The 24168-nt window shown below is 44.1% G+C and overlaps 1 protein-coding gene across 2 annotated transcripts in view; it reads right to left on the bottom strand.

Moving 5' to 3' along the window:
• trappc9 (trafficking protein particle complex subunit 9) overlaps positions 1-24168 on the bottom strand; it is a 184612-nt gene that overhangs the window by 63642 nt on the left and 96802 nt on the right. For both annotated transcript variants that reach the window (XM_078290323.1, XM_078290324.1), the window contains 2 exons: positions 16414-16524; positions 2230-2382 (listed from right to left, as the gene is read on the bottom strand). In XM_078290323.1, coding sequence (XP_078146449.1) covers positions 2230-2382; positions 16414-16524 — 264 coding nt within the window. The remainder of the gene's footprint in view (positions 1-2229; positions 2383-16413; positions 16525-24168) is intronic.

Here is a 24168-nt window from a genome sequence, read left to right as displayed (position 1 = left end):
TTACTACCTAATTAGTGCTATAGCTAACTTAACTCATCAAAAGGATGTAATGTTATTAAAGGCAATACCAAACCAGCGAAAAGTACATGATTTGCCTGTAGAACTTTGTAGCTGCAGAGCCTCTGGCATCCACAATGTGTCAGAATAGAGCGACCCATCAACCAAGTTGCTCGCAGTGTGAACGCATGGTGAGTTGGCAGGGGGTTCCAGAGCCTAAGGGTCCTGATGGAGTAAGCTAGATCACCCGTAATCTTCAGCCTAAAAAAAATGACCAAAAGAGCGCTGCCTGAGGATCTCATTAGGGGTTGAAAGCTCAAAGTATAGCTAAAACTGTATAAAAAGGTGATCAATACCATCAATACAATACAAATTCAATCCTAAATACAGGAAGCTAAAATATTCAAGACTCAACTAAATTAAAGCATGGATCTCTTAGTCTGACTTGGTTGACTTGGTGGTTGATTTTAGGGGCATGGAAGGCTTTGGGGGTTAGGGAGGCAAAATCAGCTTCACATCCACACTTTATGTATATGCACATATGATTCATGAAATCTGCAATTCTCTCCCCAAGGGGAAGGGGAAGCCATACCACGTTCCCTCCTCCTCCTATTCTCTCTGCCTCAGTGCCAGTACTGTAGGCAGCTGTTCGATCACACGTCGAGGTGAGTGATATTTTTCTCAAGGCCAAGTGTGTTGAGTGCTTCTGAGAGCGGCATGCGGTGTAATCAAACCTTTCTTTCTCTATTTCTTTTTATTTTTTAACTCGTGAGCAATCCGCATATTAGAAATTGCTGTGAGAAGTGCTACTTAACCTACATGTGCAGCTTCTCTGTGGTCTATGGGTCTCTACTTAGGTGTAATTGGTTTGAGTGTTATTTCCAAAAAAGGCTGAGCATCTCAACAAAGGACTGTCTGATGCAAGGTCAGCGGATGTATCAGCTGGATCCAACACCATATAATCTGAGAATAGTCAAGCTAATGCTTACGATCTGAGAGCATAGTCGATTTCCACTCCTCTAATAACATATGGTCTAGTTTGAACTAAAATAATCAAACAGGCAGTTTCAGGTTGATTTTTGCTACGGTTTGTACGGCGCTGTCAGACTTACCACTGGGAACACATTTGTAATGTCATTCCCTTTCTTTATTCCTGCCCACACTCTGCCAAATCGCTTGTAGATAAAACAAACGCACATAACGACGGGAGTGTTTATGCATTAATAACACAGAAAATATGATGGCAAGTTCAATAGCTTGGAGACTGGATTAATAATTAATCGCGCACCTTCCTTCATCAACAACTTGACAGGCAATTCTCAACGACAGAGTCTGTGCATTGGTAATTGCCACTTCATTACTTAAGAAGCTAGGATGGGGCCGCTCTCCGCATGCTGACGAGGAGGCTTTTCATTTACGTCAGAATTACATCTGTCTTCGCTACCAAGGTTTCGACCCAAATCACTTCAGCCACTTCCGAGCATTAGGAACAACAGCAAAAACAAACATATATACCATGCACCCTGGGTTTGAATCTGACCTGGGACCTTTGTCGCATGTTTTCCCCTCTCTCTCTCTCTCCCATTTTCTCTCTACTACTAATAGCAAGCTTGTCAATGACAGGACAGAGGACAACAAGAAAGCGTAAATAGATATGGAAAGATGGAGGTCATCTCCCTGTGGATAAGCAGAACACAGAGGGCAGCACACTGACACAGGCGGGGTCAAAGGTAACGCTGGACGGACAACACAGCCTGTCCGCAAACTAGGCCTCTATCGGCAAATGCTGAACTCGTGCTGCTGCGAGCGCGTGGTACAATTATCGCACACACACGTACACACACAGACGCACGTATACACACACACAAACAGCACTTCACAGTGTCAGAGCGGCGAGCGCTTCGCCATACGCTTTCCCATCTGTCACTGCAGCGGAGCAAGTTTCCCGCTAGCCGGAGGGCCTCCAGATGTAGGATCCAGATGCCCCATATCACTGATCTGACTGCTGTCAACAACAACACTCAGCAGATGCCACACCGACTACATCAGATTGACCACTTAAAACCATCGCGGTTTAACTGTTGGACTCAAGGTGATCGGCTAAGCGGGGACTAAACACGCTAAAATATGAATGTAAACCTTTATCTGTCTCTATCTGCTGCAGCGCTGCTCGGCTCAGGCTGGTTTTCTCCGGTGAAGCTCTACTGTACATGCGGCCGGTGGAAGGATATGATGCTCCAGCAGATGCCCAGCTTGCTGTTGATCTGGCAGCCCTGGGCGTGCTGCCGCTCCTCCTCCAGCTGTTTGGGGTTGGTGAAGCGAACCGTCTCCTGGTCCGGCTGGGGCAGGCTCTCAAAGTCGAACTTGTCTACCTGGATCGCCATCCTGCGACAGGAGATGGGAGACTCAGTCAGAGACACAAGGACATCCACACAAACTGCACTTCCATTTTCTTTTTTCTGTGTTTTACTGGTCAAAAACCTTTCATGGCAACTTATTGGAAGTATTCTAGACAGCATATAATAAGTCTTTTGCCTCCATAATTTCTTATTACTGGTCAAAAACAAATTCAGTTATAGTTTTGTGACTCTTTGGTAATGACAGTTATAGAAATCTTTATAAATCACCTTATATTAACTAGAGTTTGACTGCTATGGGTATTTGAAGGCTGGCACAGATATTTTTGATGAAGCTGCTGACAGCCAATATTTTGTGCCAGTAGTAATAATAAACTTTATTTATATAGCACTTATCTAAAAGCAGAGCTTTCAAAGTACTTTACAAGAGGACATAAAAACAATGAAAGTAACATACATAATGAGGAGATAAAATGAGAAGCTTAAGCTTTAAGCTTCTAAGCATCAATTGAATAGGACAAAAAAAAACATTAAAAGGAAGATAAATAAACACAATGAAGAAATTAGCTAAAGCAAGCGTAGGAAACAATGGGAGCAGGATCAAAAGCAATTACATAAAGGCAAGTCTATAAAAGTGCGTATTAAGAAGTGAGGGACAGTCAGGAGGATGTCAGGCTGAGCTCTGGCTCATAGGGAATGAAAAACTCTGTAATGTGGCTATGGGCCGGACCTAGCTGAGCATTACACATGATCAGTAAAACCTTCAAATCAATTCTATATCTAACTGGCAACCAGTGGAGAGGTATTCAATATATTTAAATTAGGGTTGGGCGGTATCCAATTTTTGACACCGTTAAACCTTCCCCAAATTTTCCCGCGGTATACGGTATTACCATCTGATTAAAAATCACATTGTATGGCTTGGAGGGAGCCGCCAATTCCAAATGATGAATTTATGTAGTCGCTGCTATACCGTTTCCTGCCACAAGGTGACTGCAGTGCACTTCAACTGTGATTTTCACACGACAAAAATGTGATACATGTTCCAGTTTTATTCTCTGAACAACATCAGAAACGGAATAGCAAACGTTGCATATTTACAACAGAATATTGAAACAATAACAACAAAACATGTACAAAATTAACAACATGTCATCTATCTTTATTTCTAATTCCCTCTGTTTGATAAGTATATTTGCTCCTATTTTAGTACGAAGCCTCCTTGTTTTCTGATCTGCTTCTGTTACGGTACGTTAGGTAGACGTTTTTTTGTTACTGCAATGCATTACAATAATTACGGTAATCGACGACGGCACGCTCCAGAGACTTCCGCCGGCCGAGCCATCTTGTGGCACTTGTACGTTACTACAAACTACAGTTACAAACAGGCACCAGGAGTTTACCAGTATCCACCATTGTTTGCATGTAAGCTGAAGCTAACTGAACCTGGGCGCCGATGTGTTCCCGGTGATCCGGCCGAGATTTCGGCGGGGGTCCGGGGCTTGGATCGGGAGGATCAATGCGGGCCGTGGGCGCAGTGGAGAGGCAGCGGCGGAGAGAGGAGACGGACACGGTCCAGCCATGTACTAGGTTTTGACCTAGTTTTTTCCCCCGGCCTGTATTTGAGGCCGGCCTTTATTTGTTCGTGTCGACCACGGCCCCGGTCTGATGGTGAGCTTATGGCACACGCGCACAAGTACTTTCGGGCCACCCTCGACATCAGCGGAAAGCGGCTGGCTCCATTTGACTTCCACCAGAGAAGGGGATCTTCGTCTCCGTGAATCACAGGCTCGCGACAGTAGGCATTCATCTCTGATTCTGCTCGCTCCTCTATAGTGGCGAGTCCGACGGGACCCGCCGCGCCCGCCGCATCAGCTTTTTTTTGCAAGAGACTGCCCAAAGTTATCTTTTTTTTCGGGGATGCAGGTTGGGCATCTCTCTCCTCTTCTTCTGCCAGAAATTTTTTTATGACGGTAATGAAACGGACACCGTTGCTATTTTCAAATACCCCGGGATACCGTATTACCATATTACCGCCCAACCCTAATTTAAATCTGATGATATTCATGGCAGCAAATATTCTTCAAAAAAGTGTAAGTATTCAGTGTTTCCCCCAGAATTGTATTATTGGAAGGGGGGAGAAGCCTATGTAACAGCATTTAGAACATGGGACACTAAAACGCCCAACTGAAAACCAGGATAAAAGTAATCCATACATACTTGTGTGGAATCTGAACAAAACGTCTCAGAATCAATTCAGGTTATGGGCTTCCCATAGACAAGCAGTATAGTATTGCTCAATTATACAATAAATATATAATCAAACCATCTGCATCATATCCATGATATTGGGAAGCGGATGACATCGGCCTAATATCAACCACACTCGATGCTGTGCAAAGACAAAACAGTGAAAGCTAAACGAGGCTGTTAGGCCTCCTCAACAATTTGGATTGCGAAGAGTAATAAAACAACCTCAACTTATAAATTATTTAACCGGAGGAAGCTAAGCCGCTTGCCGCACTAGCCGAAGCAATCTGTGTTAACACTGGGTCTTGAGGCAAGAGCACTTTAAGACAACAAAGGTGAAAACACTGCTTCTTAACAACAGACACGCTGCATTTACACCTATCTTGCACCTCAGGAGATCACAGAGAGGAGTAATTGGGTCTGTGTTCATGGAAACACTGAATGACGCATTTCTACATCTCAATGAATGAAATCTTGCTTATTTTTTTTGCCTGATGACAACCGGCATGCGCTGTTTTGTGCGGTGTGGCAAGTGACCACTGGGCGCTGATAAATTATTTATCTAGTTCGAACAAACACCCTTAGGCTCCAAGCTTTTTTTTTTTTTTTGTTATTTATTAACAGAAGCCGGAGAGTTTGTTGCCTGAGGTTACAGCAACAGTGTCACATCCAGGATTCAAAGCCTGGGTGTACCGATCCACGCTGCGACCGGGCACTCGCTAATAAGAATTACTTCAAAGTTCTCCTCTAATTACCCTGGGCAACATTCATGCCGCCCATTCCAAGATGAAAGTATCAATTGGACGCAGCATTTCATTGACTGCGCAAGTCCCTGTAGAGTTCAGAGTGAGGAGAGTGACTGGATGGAGATGGTTGGAGGGGGTGAGGCTGACTGCTCCCCATGTCCCTCGCTATGAGCCATCTCGAATCCGGCCCAGTCGACGTCTCCGAGATGTGACCGACTCTCGTGGCCGTGCAGCGGCTCTCTCCTGCCACCAAAGCCTTTAAGAACTCGGGGTCTGCACCGCTGTGAAGAATGGGGTTTGTGTGATCCACTCCAACAGATCGGTCACGCTGTATTGTGAGCCAAATCCTTCGCATGAAACCTGCGTCCTTTCTGCCTTTCAAGCTCTCCTGTCGCTGGCCCTGGTACTGTGATAGCTGTGTTTATCTGGTAGATTTAGCTTGATTCACTACATATAGTCTGCTAAATTCACTAATCACACTCCTCACAATCCCCCTCTCTACGAAGGGTATAGTACAGAGCTCCTGCACACAGATCTACAACTCTGCTGATCCTTAAGAAACTCCTTACACATTATTTTTACATTTGGAAAAAGATACAATGCTCTTGCTCTTGAATAGGTCGCAATTTGCTCTGGTATCACTCTTGACTTGGTTTCAACACCCTTTAGACATGGTCTTGACTCAAACTTGATTAGACCTGGCCTTGGAATTGACTTAGACTTGATTAAGGTGGTATAATTTAGGTCTAATTTATGGTCTGCTGTGCGTTATTCTTATTCCAACATTATTGTACGATCATGCTTGTAGAAAAAAGGATGTTAATGCATACATCTATAAATGTTATTATATGAAACTCTGAGACATAATAGGCTACTATGGTGCACTGAAAAGATTAAGGCTCAAAATAAAATGTTGCCCAAGTTCAGTCTTTGACATTATCCTACTCTTTGCCACATCACACTCAGCTCAGCTGACTCATAAAAGTCTGTCTGCGCCCGGTGTAAAGCATGCGTGGAGATACGCACATTCTCACACCACTGTGTTTTTTTATAAATAGCAATGTCTGTGCGGAAAGTGGCATATGCATTTCTTCTTGTGCGTATGCATCATTTATAGATCTGGCCCCGGGATGTCGTACTATAATGGATAAATTGTTTCCTACAGAAGTAATGATGGCTGTGTGTGGGAGACAACACTTAAATTGCAAGGATGTTACTGTAAACCCAGCGGCTGAGATTGAATCTGTCTCCATGTCTTTACAACAAATACGGCAACATGTGCATAGCCACGAGCGTTACACCCCTCTCCTCCACTGTAGCAGGCACAGGCCTAATCCTGAAATGAACCGGGTCCTTTGTGGGAGAGAAGAAATGGCCCGGTCCTCTTACTAGTGTCAAGAAGAGTGATAGGCTTCACTTCAAGTGTTTAACTGAGAGAGCCAGACACCATACGAGTCTTTTTCACACAGGGAGAAGAGAGAAAAAACAGTCTAACAGTCCACCTTGCAGTCCACTTTGCCATGCCCCGAGTACTCCCATCGTTCTCTACTAACAGAAATGGCACAATGTGACTTTGAGGTGGGCAGCTAACTGCAAATTACCTGGACATCCATCTCCACAGGAGGGGAACTCACAATAAGAGGTTTCTATAAAAGCCGAGTCTCCGAGCGTCATTCCCGTCTCCGGTCCTTAAAGCCGAGCTAAATCGCCGCTTTGATGGGAGCCGTGTTTACCAAGGCAAATGATTTCTCGGCGGGCGTATGCAGGAGCCGCATCCCCATGTGCCCGGCTATTTCCATTCTATTTGATAGGCAAGACGCAGTGGATCCATGTATCGATCGGTGCGGGTTCATCTTTGGATTTGAGTTCAGAGGCCACGGCGGCACCCTGAGGAGTCATTTTCTGATGCATTGAGAGAAGGATGGAGTTCACACTGCAGGACCGGCTGCATCGCTGGGCTTTGGTGCGCGTTCTCTCAATCGCTATCATCATTCGCCATTCAAGTGATGAATTACCATACAAACTCACAGATTATATGAACGAAGAAGTCTCGACCAAGAGGAAAATCAGACTTAAGGGAAGGGTAAGAGAGAAAATCATGCACTAAGGGAGAAAGTCCAATTGTGATACAGTTCTTTAGCTTGGAGGTATAATATTCTGTTATTTTTTAATTTACAGTTGCCACTAAATAGGTATCATTTATAGGTAATCTTTTATTTTGCTGTTTTATATATTGTGAGTAATTAATTAAATGAGCCTAGAAGCAAGAAATCTCTTAATGTGGCTGCAGAGTTTGAGTCCAGAGACACACGCACATCAAAGAAGGTTGGAGGGAAAAAGGCAATGCAATTATCATTTCACAGCCTCCCACAACAAAGCAGAACACAAATTAAATAACAATTAAGACCTCAGAACAAAGACAAAAGGAAATCGTCTGCTTCTGCCGCACCCCACTCACACGCATCCGCCTTTGAAGATTAGTGGCACTGGGCTTATGTCACCGACTGAAGTCCCATCTTCAAATGGGCACTGCTTTTCATTCCCAGTCGTCTTCAAAAGCGCACATTACACACTGAGCCTAAAAATACCTTGTTTCAACGATGCAAATAGAGCCTAAATGGGAAGCCGCTGTCGTTCACGAGGCCTGGGACTGGTTTTCCTCGGACAGGTTATTACTAAAGACAAAAGCCGGGAGGTTTTAAGAGCCACGCGGCCACATCCGAATTGACACTTCAAATGGGCGAGCACTATTGAACGGAATGCCTTTCAAGAGACAACAGAAAGCATTTAGCATTATAGCAGTGACAGGAGCCTTTTATATTTCCTAGTTTCACTGCAATAATGAATTCAATTCTACCGCATGTAGAACTTTCTCATTAAATAATATTGTTAAATGATGATACAGTCTAATGCGTACAAAAAAAAAAAAAAGAATCATTTCATTTGGTCTGATTTTAGAGTTCCCAGGCTTCATTGGCTGCTAACTGTTATAATCCTTTCTGATAGATTTCTGTGTTACACATCAAAAGCAGTCAGGAAGGGAAATAATGAGATCTGCCAACAGAGAGAAGGTAACATAAGCTAGAATAGAATAGTATCTCTACTGTGCTAATACTGTTATTGCCTTTCAATTGATTTAGAGAAAATTCTACACAGGTTTAAAACGTGCTCACTACACAGAACATGCCAATGTCTTATTAAATTGAGCAATGGACTACAGTGTCATACTATTATTCTCAATATAAAGAAATGTGCCTGCTAGGTAAATAAAGATGATGCAAGATACAGTATGAGTAGAACCCCCAAACCCCTCAAAAAGAGCTTTTTTACCAAGGCAGGAAAGGGTTAACAGAGCCCAAGCTCTCCCACCACCACCACCACCACTGTCTTCTTCTCCCATTGATTTGATTGTGGAGTCTTGTAGGGATTAGGCCATATCAGGAGACTAATCTAGCCTATTACTAGGCTTTTAATAACCGACTGTGTGCTGAGCTGGGGCCACCGCGGAGCATCTCCGGGCCTAATCCCCAGCCCATTTCACCTCCTTGCCTCCCCCCAGCCTCCAGCTGATAACAGCCTGCCCGGCCTCTGTCTCCCTGGCCGAGGAGAGCAGGAAGGGTAGATGGGAGATAGGCTGGATGGACAGACGGATGGATGATGGGACGATTTGGGCCAAATCTGTGATTGTGTGATGGGAGAGCTGTAGGATTCAAATAACAAATCCTACAAAGACATGCGCAGATGCAGGCGAGACCTACAAGCCATACATCCACAAGCATGCATGTATGTGTCCATGCATACAGATGGAGAGCTACACTGGCATAACATAAAACTCCTTGAGAGAAACAAGCCTAGAAATACAGTGCACAGTTACATCATATCATATAGCTGACAGCTGCATGCTTCAATGCTGTAATTCCACCAGACCAGACAGAAATGATTGAACATTTGTGCAGGTTTTAGCCTTTATCCTCTCTGAACACCTATTGAGAAATGCAATGTTTGCAGTCAGCTTTGGAATATATAGCAAAACACCAACTAAATTAAACACAAAATTAAATGCAAATCCACTGGGTGGTTAAGCTCTTCTTTATGCAGACAGAAATATTTATGTATTTGACTAAGATCTTAAGGCAAACTGACCGGTATCGCTAAATATTATCATGTCGAGTGGGACAAAAAAAAAAAAAAAAGCAGCTGCGATGGCTTCTGACACTATATTGCTAATAACTACTAGCCTGCAGTCAGCTGTAGCAGTGAAGCCTGTTTAATGGCAGTAATAACATCACCCTGGGATGAGCCGGTCACAGTGAAATGACCCCTTCCTAATTAAATGCTGTGTTGCCTCAGACCAAAAGTACATGATAACCACATTAGAGTGTATGGGGTCCCTTTCATCCAGCCACTGAAATGGCATGAATCATCTTGACTGTGAAGCCTCTGACCTCAACCACGGACAGCGAAATCAAAGCCAATTAAACACATCGGGGTTGTGCAGGTAAAATATTCCATTCTGCACAAGCACACAGATACGGCGGCTATTGTTAAAAAAAAAAAAAGAAAAGAAAATAATTGCACTGGCCTAAATCTATACTTTGAATTTTCAAAACCTACCGAAGAAAATGTAATCGAAACATGCAGAGGCACTCTTGTCGTGGGAGTGAGAGGGAGAGGAATAGTAAATTGTTCGCAAATAGCGTTTTTATCAGAGCCCTTTTTTTTTTTGCTTCTCCTTTAACAGCCAATGATTGTGTTATTTCACAGGGGAGAAGCTGAGAGCGGAGAACATACTGCGTGTGCGAGTGTGACTGTGTGTGTGTGTGTGTGTGTGTGTGTGTGTGTGTGTGTGTGCATGCGCGCGTGTTTGTTTTTCACGGAGGGCGGCTATTTTTAGCTCGCGTGCCACAGCTTATGGGCGGAGATCCACGGGGGCCTGTGCAGAGGCAGGCGAGAGCAACAGTCTATTTTTAGACTGCGGCTGACTCCGCGTAACCCTCCGCTACCCGCCGCCGCCGCAGCAGCAGCAGCAGCTCCATCGATACTCGTCTCGCTCGATGTGATGAGCTGCAGTAAAAACAAATCTTTACAGCCAATTACTGTATGGGTATAGATATTGAAGAATATTCCTGCGCAGCAAATTGAGGCTTTGCAGACTATTACGACGGTTCAGACAGCGAGCTATTTTTGTCTCTGAATAATATGCTTCATTACTGATTTGTTTAGAGAGCTGGATAATCCGATGACAGCGCAGGGCATTATCTTATCTGGGTGAACTATGACAATAAAGTCAATGGAGTTACAGTAGATCAGAAGAGGAAATGATTGTGCCTGGCTCTGAGCTCTATATAAATCTACAATATGAATATATGGATTCTGTGAAAATAAAGCACATAAAAATACCAGCAATATAATAATGTGTTACTTCAGTGTCAAATTACTTCTCGAGGTTATATTAAGAGGACTAAGGTGGCAGCTCCTTCGGTGTGATGTTATTTCAGACTGGAGGCAGGCGATGCTTCTATAAATACATAAGGAGTTAAAAAAGATCTCGGTGTTCTAGCACCTTAACTCGCCCATCGCCAGACAGCAAATAGGGCACAAAAAGTCCCCAAAGGAACGCATTATTTCATTCTCACTACAAATATGTCCCCAGATGATTTTTTTTTCTCCCTCAGATAAAAGTGAGAAAAAGTGTTTACCACACAAAAAAAATAAATAAATAAATAAAAGCCTCCCACAGATGTTGCGAGAATGTGTTGCCGGTGTGAAGCTGAAAGCCAGAGAGTGGACCGGCGGCGGCGGCTGAACATCTCAGCAGTCGGCTCTCATGTCTGTCAGAAAACACCGCTCCTACTCTCCCCCTCCTCCGCGGACCCACCGCTTGCATGTTTTCATTAGACCTGATATTGTTCATTTCACGCTTAGAGTAGACACACTAAATGGACGGCAAATGAAGTGAAAGAAAAGGCCGCCGCGTTCGCACGCATTAGTCCTGCGGTCCGGCAAAAAAAGAGAAAAAAAAAAGAAATGGTAATGGCGAGGCTGGGTTGGGACTGCCGCAACGATGGGATTACTGACTGCAGATACATTATGTGCTCTGCCACCATAAAAAGGTAGTGCGGGAAGGGGAAAGGTGGTCACCATGGAAACAAGCTTTGTTTGAAAAGCTCATGTAATGAGGCGTGTCTGCCCTTGTGTGCACCAATCCGACAGAGCCAAAAGGCATAGCGAATGGAGAAGGAGACATGGCTAAAAATGAAAAACTGCAGTCTACTGGGGGGCTTCTCTTAGCTGGCTCCACGGCGATGACGCCGGACGCCGGTGGGGACTATTCCGTGCCCAGGGGGTGATGCTGTGATGAGATGTAAACCCCCAAAGCCCTGTTCAGCCCCCCCCTAGGAGACACAGCTGTGGTGTTGACGCCAAGTGTGTGTGTGTGTGTGTGGGGGGGGGGGGGGGGGGGGGGGGGGAGGCGATCTGCTGCTGGCGAAGATACGTACCAGAAGAAAGAAGAAGTCATTGGTTGACCTTAATGAGAAAGAGCATCCAGGCAACTAGATGTTTATAATAGCTAACGTGGGTATGAGGAATATTGAGCTTTCACAGATAATAGGAAGCTGCGAGGCTCCCATCGCACTGCGTGTGTGCGGGGTTGAGGCGAGAAAAAGAAAAACATTCCACATCGCTTTCTTGTCGTGACTCAATAGGAGCCGGCCTGTTTGAATAGGTGCGCGCTCAAAAGCGCCGATGCATTTTTTAATATAAAGCGCGAGCGGCGTAGCAGGTCCACTTGAGCGACGAGAGCTGAAAGGGCCACTCGAGATAGAAAACATTTTATTCAGCGTCTCGGTGAAAACGCATGAAAGGCATTGTGGGATGAATGGCGCAAAAAGAAACCTGCGAGGAGATGCTAAGGCCGGGCTGAAAGGGATCCCGACACAAGGGGGGGTGAGCAAGGCCAGTCGCCCGGTTGGTTGTATTTATACAGCTGACGGCGAAGAGGAGTACCTCAGGGACTCTGCTCCTCAAGTCTGACAATCAGATACTGTTCAAACACTTCAGACGCTATTCAGCAGAATAACCAACTAAAGGACATGGCTGACTTGCAATCAAAACCACGCACTCATCATGACTGAGCACTGTTTCTATGTAAATAACATGTATGCCCCGACATCTTGTATTCATATTAGAGAGAAAAAATGCAGTTCGTTCAGCCTCATTATCATTTGCTCATTAGATCATTTTAGATTCAGGCCCCGGAAAGGTCGGGGCTGTCTGACGATACAAAGGATCACCGATGTTTTTTTTCCAGCGTCATCCCAAATGAAAGAAGATGAAGCCGAGTGAAAAGGCAGAGAATGGCGCTGATTTGCATGCTGTTTATATAGAGCTTCACGAGCCGGACCGATTTTCTATGCTCAAGGTGATGAAAAAAAAATATATACAAAAAAAGAGCACCGAGGAATAACTGTACTATGAGTGAGTCATTTCGCTAAAACTTGAGTTAATGTGCATGGTGAGGCATGAAGGCGGAATTTTACAGTGCCGCTTTCAAAACCGATAGGCTTCCTTAGGAAATTAAAGCCTGAATGTAGGGGCTGTTGTTTTTTCTTTTGCATTAACATATGTTGTTTTGATGTTTCCACAACAAAAAAAGCAACCTCACAATCCTATTATTTTGATTTCTACAAAGCACTTTTTACGACGGGTCCGTAAAATTTGGAAATCCGATGCTGCGAATGTCATTTAGCCAGGAATAACCTGGTGTTTACACAAGACAACCGATCCGCCCGCGAAACAAAAACACATCCTCCGCTCTCTGCTCTGCACTGTTTGGAGCTAATATGGGAAAAAATAGAAAAAGAAGAAGTTTAGGCACCGTTGCGGAGTGTGACGGCGGTCTCTGGCAGACTTCTAGGGCTCCCGAACATCACAGGGGCCAGCCTCATTCTGATGTGCTTCACTTTTTTCTCACTCCAGTAATGACCACCAACAAGGGGCTAAAGACCTTGTAAAAGACATGTCTTTGAATGATATGAGAAGATGAAAGCAGCTTTCTGTTGCGCTCCCTCTCTCCACGTCGCCCTCATTGGGAAACGAGTGAGAGTCCATACACACACACACACACACACACACACACACAAATACATTCCAAACATATCCAGTAAGGTCTAAGTTCTACAGTAAAAGCATTCAATGAATTGTAAGTCATCACCTGTCCCTACTTAAAAACTAGTTAGGAGTGACCATACTACATGTTATTCTATATTTCTCCTTGTATAAGCCTTCCTTTTCTGTTTGTGCAGCCGTACAAAAAGCTCTTGGAATCAATTAAAAATGGTTTGGTGTAGCAGGCGAGCGCGGCTGACTGACAGAGTCATTTGTACGGTCTTGAGATTGAAGCCTTAGCTTCTACAAGTCCTGGCTGAAGACTCCAGAATACATCTCGCACCTGACACCTCATTCATCACAGAATGCGAGAAAAATACGAAATGACAGGGCCATCTGACACCGAGGGAGGATGAGCTGGAGAGACAAGCGCAATATGGTTCGGCAGACGGAGAGAGCGGCGAGTGCACGACCTCGTTCCTCTCCGCACGTGATATCCCACCCCGCTCTGAATAATCTGCGTGTCAAAGGAAACGATCAGCGAGTTGCCAAGTCTGAGCCGAGGATCAATGAGGCCGCATCCGCCGTTCGCCGCGATGTGCGAGCGTCTTTAGAAATATGCCGTCAAAGGAATCGATATGCTGGAATCTTAAAGCTTAATCTGCTGATAATCAATTTATGTGCCTGTCAGGCCTGGAGACAAATCTCGGCAGGACGGGAGCACTGATCGGTGCAGATTCAAAAGCGACTGCTGTTTCTACAGGGAATGAAATGTCAGTCAAAGTGGGGAAAAGAGATGTAACCCCATATATCTATCTGCAGTTGTTTATGTGCTGGACTGAGAAGCAGCAGCACTTCTCTTCATAATCAGTTTCAATGCTGGTAGGACTTGTACATCCAACAGTCAAAGAAACTAACACAGAATATCATTTTTTGCCTCATAGGCTTATTGTAAGATATTGCATCAATTTCTAGAGAAGCTGGGTTTTTTTCCATTTCAAATTCAAAAGCATGCATTTTCAGAACAACATGTTCTATGTCTATGTTTGTACCAATGAGAGAAGGGTAAAGTGAATCTTGGCACTTTGGGGAATTATATAACACTGATGGACGGCCTGACTTTTCAGAGTTGAAAAAAATGTTGGAAGGACGACTGACAACGGAAAATAAAATACAACTTTCTATCTGAGAATTGTGCTTTTCATCGGCGGACCCTCGTTCAATATTTGGGTTGATTTTATCTTCATCCGATAAAGGAGCAAAAAAAAAAAAAACAACCTGTGAATGGAATGCACATTCTTATTCATATCTTGAAGTAAAACTTAGATAAGACTGTTTACCTTGTTTTCAATGTATTGAAGCTAAAGCAGAATTCACTGAGCTATGTTTCCATTGCGGCTGTGATACCCGCTATAGAAAATGAAAGGCTGACCTGGCTGTGCAGCGGTTTGTGCACACATTTGTAATTTAACCTTTTTCAATGCCAAGAAAATATCTGCTCCAGCCTTAAAAGATGACTTGTCAATATGGTGTTTTTCTCGTATCTTACAATCAGACAGGACAGGAGCTGTGTGTGGCGAAAAAGTCTTCGGGTACAGTACCTGTTCTTTTGACAGGTTGTCTGCCATGTATCTCTAAATGTGCCTTGTTAGCTTTTTGGTTGCTTTCATGACATGCGACAGTTCCCTCCCATGTCAACAATGACATAACCCAAGGACCAAACTAACCCATTTAAACATAGTAAAATGAAACCACAAATGAAAGCGCGTCAATGGGAAAATCAGACACTTATTGTGGAGTTTGTTGATCTTAACACCTCGCTGCTGCACTGGAAGGCTTATTTGGAATGTGTTGAGTGTTGGAGCTGCTTGGCTCCGTCTGAAAAGATCCCCATCCACCCCCTTATTCCTCCCATATAATAACATTCCTCCCCTGTGGAGGGAGGCCTATGAGTCACCGACGGTGTACCCCCACTCATGGCAAAGGACGCTCTGGAGAGACAGCGCTGACAGGAATCATAATTTGCTACTTTCCAGTGGAACAACAAGCTGAACGAGGAGTGAGGCTGAGGCAAACTACAGAAACAGAGAGAGTGTGATGATGATGGTGTGTGTGTGTGTGTGTGTGTGTGTGTGTGCAAGTGCATTTGTGTGCATTTGAGGGAGAAGAACTGAGGAAAAGGAGGTGACAAACTGGAGGAGCACCTTAGCACCAACTGATACTGGTTTTAGTTGGCTGATACGGATGCCAATATTTGCATTTTGCTAAATCTGACAATGTTCATGTTCATGCCACAAAATCCACAAAGATCCAGTGTTTCTCCCAGAATCTTATTCCTGGTCGGGTGGAAAAACCTCTGAGACAACATTTAGACCATCATGGGACACTAAAACTCCATGAAATTCTATTAGCTGGATCAGCAGCTCCTTAAGGCAGCCTGAGGCAGGTTTCATTGCAGGTTTTACAGACTGGCACCACTGAAGCTGAATTAATGAAAAATAAAGCAGAAGAAGAATCTCCATCAAATTGGAGGTGGGCAACTCTGACAGGCTGATATCTGCCTTTTTTTATCTTCTTTTTTTTTTTAAAGGCCAACAACGTCCCAATATATCAGTCTTGCTTAGAACATATAATATTCTGCAAGGCGTACATGCTCCAGTGTAAACAAAGTTGTCTCGTGTCTCCATCAATACATAATGAGTGTGATGCTTGTGATGCTGCCACTTCAAAGCTGGAATGTTTCTCTCTGCAAGAGGGTCATTAGCAGAAAGGCCTCGTCACGACATCTGTCCCATCCCACAATGTGCCCTTTAACAAGCAGATATTGGAGGCAACACTCATGGCTTCGGATCCCAAGAGTGAATCCACACATTTTTTAATTTTTTTTGTTTTATCATTGTGTATCCCGTGAGTCATATGGGACCTGTATGTAAACTGAGAGGTTCTCCACTCACCTCTGGCACTCACTGGCATGCAGCACCAGGTCCTGGTTGTTCTTGGCGCTGACGGTGAGCTCGTGCTCCGTGGAGTTGAAGATGTCCAGCAGTAAGTGACACTGGCGGGTGCTGTGGACAGACAGAGCCACAACAACTTAACTGCAGGTCTGATATATCTCTGTTCGCTCAGACACTCGCATGTGAATATACACAGTGGCAAATACAAGTTGGAACAGATCAACTCATCAAATGATAATCAATAATCATCATAATCAATTGCATCCTATTGGGTGGCTCTGTTGCTTATGTGTTCATGTATGTGTGTGTGTGTCTATGCTGTATACATGAGCTTACATTTACACCCTAAAAAGTAACAGCGAATTCGGACTCGGACCATTGTTGCATGTCATCCCCCTCTCTTACCCAAACTTTCCCGTCCATATCCAGAGACACGTGCGTACACACACACACACACACACACACACACACACACAGCCATCCCAGTACTTCTATTTTTATGAGGACCTTCCATTGACTACATTAATTCCTGAACCCTAACCACTACATTCTTCACCTTAACCTTTAACCTTTAAACTCACCCTAATCCTAATTCTAACCTTAACCTCAAACCCAAACCCTAAACTAATCCCTTGAAGAAGTGAGGACCGGCCAAAATGGCCTCACGTCCAAAAATGTCCTCACTCCCAAAGTCTAAAATTCAAACTGGTTCTCAAAAGTATAGAAGTACAAGAACACACACACAAATACGCACACACACACCAAATGCATGAGATCAAGAGAAGACACGGTGCGAAGTACTCATCAGTCCTTGTCATAACATCAAAAGGTGGCGGTGCTTTCATCAGGCCCAGAGGCCTGGCTGCAGCAGGCCATCTCCACATCAGCCCGGGCCTGCTTTTCTCATGCAGATCCTAAGAGGGCCAATTTGTGATTTAGATCAAGCCAGGAGAAATGATGCTGCATTTTCAAAAGGTTAATTTTACCCCCAAGTAGCTGTTTTTTCTCCCAGTAATGATAGATGAAAGGAATGGACATCTCGAAACAAGACGCAGAAAAACAGAGAGCAGACTGTCCTATGCGGCCAGTGTGATGTTATATGAATAATATATCCTTTAGGTGTGTAATCAATTTGAGAGCAAAAAATAATAATAATAATTATTAAACCTAATAAATCAAAACATGACAAAGGCATTAGTGAAGCCAAAGTGCCTCAACAGGTGGTGCCATACTCTGTTGGCACACTTGGAAACGGCTGCCTATTCATTAATTTTAATGAACATTAGTTCAAACTAAACCCATGATACATTTTATATCTACAGAGCCTTTGGGTTATTTCATGTCTTGACTTTGAATGCCAACCCCCCCTTCCCCCAAGATTAAAAAGGATCTGCATATAGCGCGCTGCAAAGTAATCGCAAGAAATGGAGTAATCATGTCGCAAAAATAGATGAAAAAGATCAACTCATCCTTTGCGATGACATTGAGTAAATGAAATGCAGCCTGTCATTCCACCTTTCCTCCGGGTCGCACCGTTTCCAAAGGCCCTCCCCCATCAGCCGGCTTCCCTCTTAAATCTCGGGGTTAATGGAGGCTTAAGTTGAGCTTGCCCGAGTCCCTAATAAACTGCCGTGGCAATTAAAGGAGCATATTTTTTAAAGGCCTACCCATGTTTCTTTAATTGTCTCTTTGTCTTTGTTGGCGGACATGATTAACGGGCTGAGTGGGGCGAGGTACTGATTTATAGGCCGGGGCGTTTAGCTGAAGTGATCAATCAGACCACCCAACCGCAAGAGTCGAGTTAGGAAACACAGGCCCATTGCTCATGCACTAAGTACCAAAGATAAACTGAGAGGATAGAGCCGGGGATGTAGGCAGAGACGCTGGCCCTCGTTCATCAAGCAATCGTACGATAAAATCCGATGCGGGCGTACGCTCATTTCAACGCAAAAGTCGGTATTTATCAATTCCATCTTTGTCGTAAGATCAATCTCATGTCTGCTTGTAAAGTGTGTACGCTCATTTCAGAGAACTATATATTTGTGTTGTGTATGGACAATGATTGGACTTACTGGCATTATAAGCTGCCACAACTTTTTGTAATTTTGGTGGCGTGAGAACGTTTCACGAATCAGACATGGCAAGAGTCTTGAGGTCATTTCCACAGCAGATCCTGCGCTCTTTTCCACAATAGTGTGATGAATGAGGGCCATTATGTGTTTGTGCCTTTCGATAAAATGAGAGTTTGCAGTTAAAAGCCCCCGGCGCTAGCCTGAGCTGGCGTTAAACAGTGGTAGACGACTTCATTCGGGCACCGTTGCGGCGTAGAGTTTCCGTAGACGCAAGCTGAAGGTAATGCCTTCGCACCAAAGGGAACAGGATCATAACACTGTATCATTTTGATAAGTATTCAGCTGAGCTACTGCACGGGGCACCAAGATCTAAGCTGAATAAATAATTCAAAACCGCCAATAGCGTTTGAAACTATTTGTCTCCATTTCGGTCTGTGAATTTTTAAATTCCTCTCCGAGAGCAGAATGAGGCAGACACGGCTCAAAGTTATCCTTGGCGTTTCAAAGTGAACACAAAAGTGACCTGCTAATTTGCTCATAGCGTACACCATAAATTATTCATCGATGGAATATCAATATTTCTGTCTTGTGTACATTTGATGAACCGAAATGAGTTTGGGTGTGTGCGCTGCATGTGTGCGAACATGTGTGCGCCTGGAAGTGTGTGTTTGTGTGCGTGTAGGTGTGTGTAGGTGGTGGGGATTACTTCCATACTCTTACCACCGTGTGCACCTATGAGTGCGATAGGAGGATTATCTCCCTTCCTGAATAAGTGAAAATTAATTGTAAAAGAGACAGTCATAAGCCAAGAAGGCACTTAAAAGGAGACCTTTACGGCTCACCACTACAGGTAAAGCTGGCAGTCTGCAGGAAAAACAGGGCAGCCAGATAATGAATGCCACCTTCTATTTTTGAGGAGAAATCTATCACACTGACGAATGAGCCGTGAGATCAGCCTTTCACCATTATTGATTGGAGGAGGACCCCTGTTGTGGTAGAATAGCTCTCCAAACCCAGCGCCACACATTTCTACGCCAAGACCACCAAAAAGAGCGCTGACATGGGAGCAAAACCGTTATGAGACGTCAACGCAATACAGACCACAGCAAAAGCTATGAAGGGCGGCAGTCTGGTCATCAATTTGTTCCAAAAGAAGCAACAACCAAATCAAGGCATGAAACTGTGCTGTGACACTGACTGGGCATTAGCGGGGACTGGGGACGCTGTTATTGTGGAGTGGGGGTGGTAAAAATGGCATGCACCATGGGAGAAGGCAAAAAGGCAAAGAAGATCAATGGAACAAGGCCCACGAGCCAGTCAATCCTGCAGATCTACGATCAATAAGTGCTGATTTTGCAGCCCCACTCTGGCACAAAAACGTGACATATTCCCCGCACACAAAATGTAATGGCCTTAATTAGCCTGGTTGGATTTAGAGTACTGCCAATAATGGGCTATTTTTAGATGCGTAAGCCAGTAGGGGACAGTTAACACTGCTTTTATGTCCGCATTTAAAGATGCAGCTACTGAGAATATATAATAACAAGTGAAAACTAGCTTAGCACTAGTTCCATGCTTGCAATAAAATCAAAGCACCAACAATAGCTCACTAATACAACTACTACGCTAACATTACATCTTCAACAAAGGATTAAGCCCACAAAGAAGTTCAGCAAGCAATATGCAAAACCTAAAACAAACAATCTGATGTTGCAAAATGACTCAGAAACCAGGGAACTTGAAATTTATCTTCTACTAGCAAGCAAAACTCTTCCACAAGCAATTCGAATTGTAAAGAAATGTGGAAAGTGGAAACGCATCCTACAGTCTCTTAGCCACACGAGCACATGGAGATGCTTCACCTTCTGGCAAGCATGAAAGAATATAAAAACGCTATATGTAGCAGCGGGAGATTTCCCACTATAGGTTGAGGTACATTGCTGTAATAACTCACAAAAAAATGCCTCGGAATACAAAAGGAGCAATCAGTAAAAACACGCTGGCAGATCAGCGTCTCGCCCGGCAGAGAGATGCATTTTTCCGGGGTAACAACACTGAGTGAATGGGATTTTAACAGGTCCCTGTAATGTATGGATCACTGAGTATTTCACACATACCTTGGCCCTCTGTCACTTTCTTTAACACATCTGTCACCTTATATAGGGCCTAACCTCTGGAGTGGGCCCTATGAGTGTCAAGGGAAGCTGGCTGCTACTCCTTGGAATCCCTTAACAAACCATCACATAAAAAGGTCAAAGGGGACACTAATAATAGTTATAGTAGAGAAAAATATACCTTCCTTACAATGGCAATTCAGCCGAGATTTACCTTGTGGGAAATGGTATTGAACTGTCACCTCATATACAGTAGGTATGTTTCCATATGTTAGAAAAACAAAGCCAGAATAACACCTTCAGATGTACTGAATCCCAAGTGCAAAGAAAAGTAAGCATGTGTATGAGAGAGGGGGAAAGAGAGAGAGAGATTAAGTAAGAGAGGTAGAGCGGGGCAAAGAGAGAGAGATAAAGGGAGGGAGGTATAGAAAGAAGTATTTAGAGAGAGAGGTAGAGAGAGAGGGAAGGAGAGATAGAGAGCGGGGTAGGGTGAAAAAGAGAGAGATAAAGGCATAGAGGTAGAGAGGGAGACTGGAGTCGAGCAAGAAAGAGAGAGGAAGGAAGAGGGAGAGGCAGAGAGAGGGAGCGAGGTGGTGAGAGAGAAGTAGAGAGATAGATAAAGGGGGAGAGGCAGAGTGAGATAGAGGGAGGGAGAGAGATAGAGGTATAGGGAGAAAGCGAAATAGAGAGAGAGAAAACAAGGGAAAGAGAGAGAGAAAGAAAGGTAAAGACAGAGAGGTAAAGGGCAAGAGGGAGAGAACGTTACTGTAGGGAGTAATAGAGAGAATGAGAGCGATAGGTAGCGAGTGAGACCGATAGAGGTAGAGAGGTAAAGAGAGTGGGAGAGAACGTGAAAGTGAGGCTCAGCAAGAGAGAGGAGAGAGAGGCGGTGAGTGAGCGACAGGGAGCAAGAGGAAGCGAGAAAGGGAAAGAGGTAGAGAAAGATAAAGGGAGACAGGTAGGAGAGGGAGAGAGGTAAAGAGAGATGCGTAGAGAGAGGCAGAGTAAGCGAAATAGAGGAAGGGAGAGAGAGCAAGGTAGAGAGCAACAGACAGGGAGAAAGGCAGGGTGAGTGAAAGAGGTAGAGAGCGAGCAAGGTAGAGAGACAGGGAGAAAGGGTAAGAGAGAGGTAGAGGTAAAGAGAGAGAAGCAGAGAGACTTTTGATGTTCTTTAATGAAACATCTTGCATGAAAGACACCAGGAGGCAGCCACAGTGTGCTCAAAATAAAAACCCTGCACCCATAAACACTCCCTAAGCACTCTCCCACCCAAACACCCACCCTTGCTCACACTCAGTCCAACCCTCAACCCCATCCGACATAACAGACAGAGCCACAATGCAACAAGGCATAACGCAACAATACGCATCTGGCATACCTCAGTACAACAGAACACATTGCAATGAGCAACAATGCAGCAATAAATGATGCAAAAATACACATGGCATTACAGCAGCACAAACAGGACGCTCAGCAAAACACATTTAGCTGTCTCCCTAACAGAATACACTGGTCCCATAATATACAAGCCACAGAGAACACATCCCGCAGCCTCCCAGAGTACAGTACATTCAACAAGGTACAGCATGCTTACATTGTACAAACACATGTTTAACAGTCTCAGGTGGACCACAAAATGGACAGAAAGTTTTTTGACACTAGGGTCCCATGCAGAACAGTCCACTGTAGGTCCCCTGGCCTCTAAGGAAGAGGGAACTTGTAAAGCATCCTCCATCTAAAGCCTGCCACTCTGTTCCCCCCGGCACCTCCTGCCACTGATGCTCCCTGACATCCTGAAGAGCCCTGATGTTCCTAACCTTAAACATGGCAGTATAAAGCTCTTATAACTCCCCAAAGCTCCCCAGGCTCGGAGTGGCAAACAAGAGAAGTTTCCCTTTCCCCTCTTGCCAGCTCCTCTCCCCCGATTTTGGTTGGACACCTCCAGTCCCGGCTCAGGTAGTGACCCCAGGATCTCAGCTTTCAGTCTCTCCGAGAGTCTTAACTGATGTTAGCCCAGTCTGTTGAACCGGTTCCTGAGGGGTCTTCCAGCCCACTCCTCCTGGCTGCCTCAGGTGGCCTAAAATAGTGATGCCTCCCTTCATGATGCGGCCCCTTAAAGTGTCAGAGTGCACGGACTCCACAAAAACTGGCAGTTCAGCCCCAAACCGCAAGCCGTCCTCAGCAGTGCAAATATGAGTAGGTAGTCCATATATGCTGTGTGCAAAATTTCATAGAGATTGGATCACCTTTGCGGGAGAAATAGTGAAAAATAGGTTTTGCTTAAAAATCAAAATGGCGGAAAAACTATCATGGCGAAATGGAAAACCTGTGTGTGTAATGGATTCAATTTGAGCCAAGAAATTTTAAGGGGAAAAATGTTGACTCTACCGGTTCAGGAGTTATTAGACAAAACACAAAGTTGTTTGTTACAGCGCCACCATCTGGCCAATGAGTGTATTTTTTGCTGCCTGAGTAGTGGAGAAGATTTGAAACCTATTTCCCAAATTTGATCGCTTTAGGACTATTTAGGATATTCTCTGAGGTACAGATCGTTTTAGGGCAGAAAAAGAATAAGAATAGGGCTCAAATCGATGCCGAACAAATAACCAATGCGCAATTAAAATTGTAAACTACATATCCAAATACTCTAAGTAGTGCAAGAGAATGAAGCAGGACTGCAGTATGAACCTAACCCTCTTCAACATCTATATGAACTGGCTGAACTGCAAAACTCCACACGCCCCTGGTGTCAGTCTGCCGGACACACAGGTCAAATGCCTGATTTATGCTGATGACCTTTCTCCCTCTACAGAGGGTCTACAACAGAGCTTGGGCATCCTTTACAAGTTTAGCAAGACATGGGCACTAATTTGAAAAAGACAAAGATCTTAACCTTTCAAAAAAGATCCAATTCTCAGCAACATAAATTCACAGTTGGAGATACAGAAATTAAGCACACCAAAAGTTACACATATTGAGGTTTGATTACCAATTCTACATTCTACATTTCAATATGTAGTCCATGGGCCAGACCAGATTTCGGTACCACTCAAGGTGGCAAAATCTAGTTAAAAATGTTTAAAAGGTATATGTCCGTAGATGATATTTTGGTATGATAACCATTGCTGAATGGTAGCTTTGTCACAGTAATCAGCTCATGACGTTAACCACCCCCTACAATAAATTGGATTGTAGGCGCTGATGCATATCCTAATTTAGGCTCATTTTCAGGACCTTTAGTCATGTTTTATGAGAATATGTTTGATATCATTTGAAAGGGTAGCTTCTTAGCTTTCATTCAAGCCCAGTTGTGAGTCTGTCTGACAAATAAAGAGGTCATATGGGCTCTTCAAAGTGTCAGTGACATTCATTTTTTCACAATTTTCACCTAAACTATAGTCTTTATTTGAGCACTGTGACATCTAGGAACATCACAGACAAACATCAAAAACTGGAATACTCACAGGACTGTAAGGATTCAGAAAAGGTATAATCTACCCATACTATCCCATCGTGAGGGGTGATTTTGGGCCTTAAAGTAGAAGAATGACTTCTCGAGGGAAATCTCT

The sequence above is a fragment of the Centroberyx gerrardi genome, chromosome 19, assembly GCF_048128805.1.
Source record: "Centroberyx gerrardi isolate f3 chromosome 19, fCenGer3.hap1.cur.20231027, whole genome shotgun sequence".
NCBI lineage: Eukaryota > Metazoa > Chordata > Actinopteri > Beryciformes > Berycidae > Centroberyx > Centroberyx gerrardi.
The sequence above is the reverse complement of the archived record's forward strand: the minus strand, read 5'-3'. Positions and strand labels throughout refer to the sequence as shown.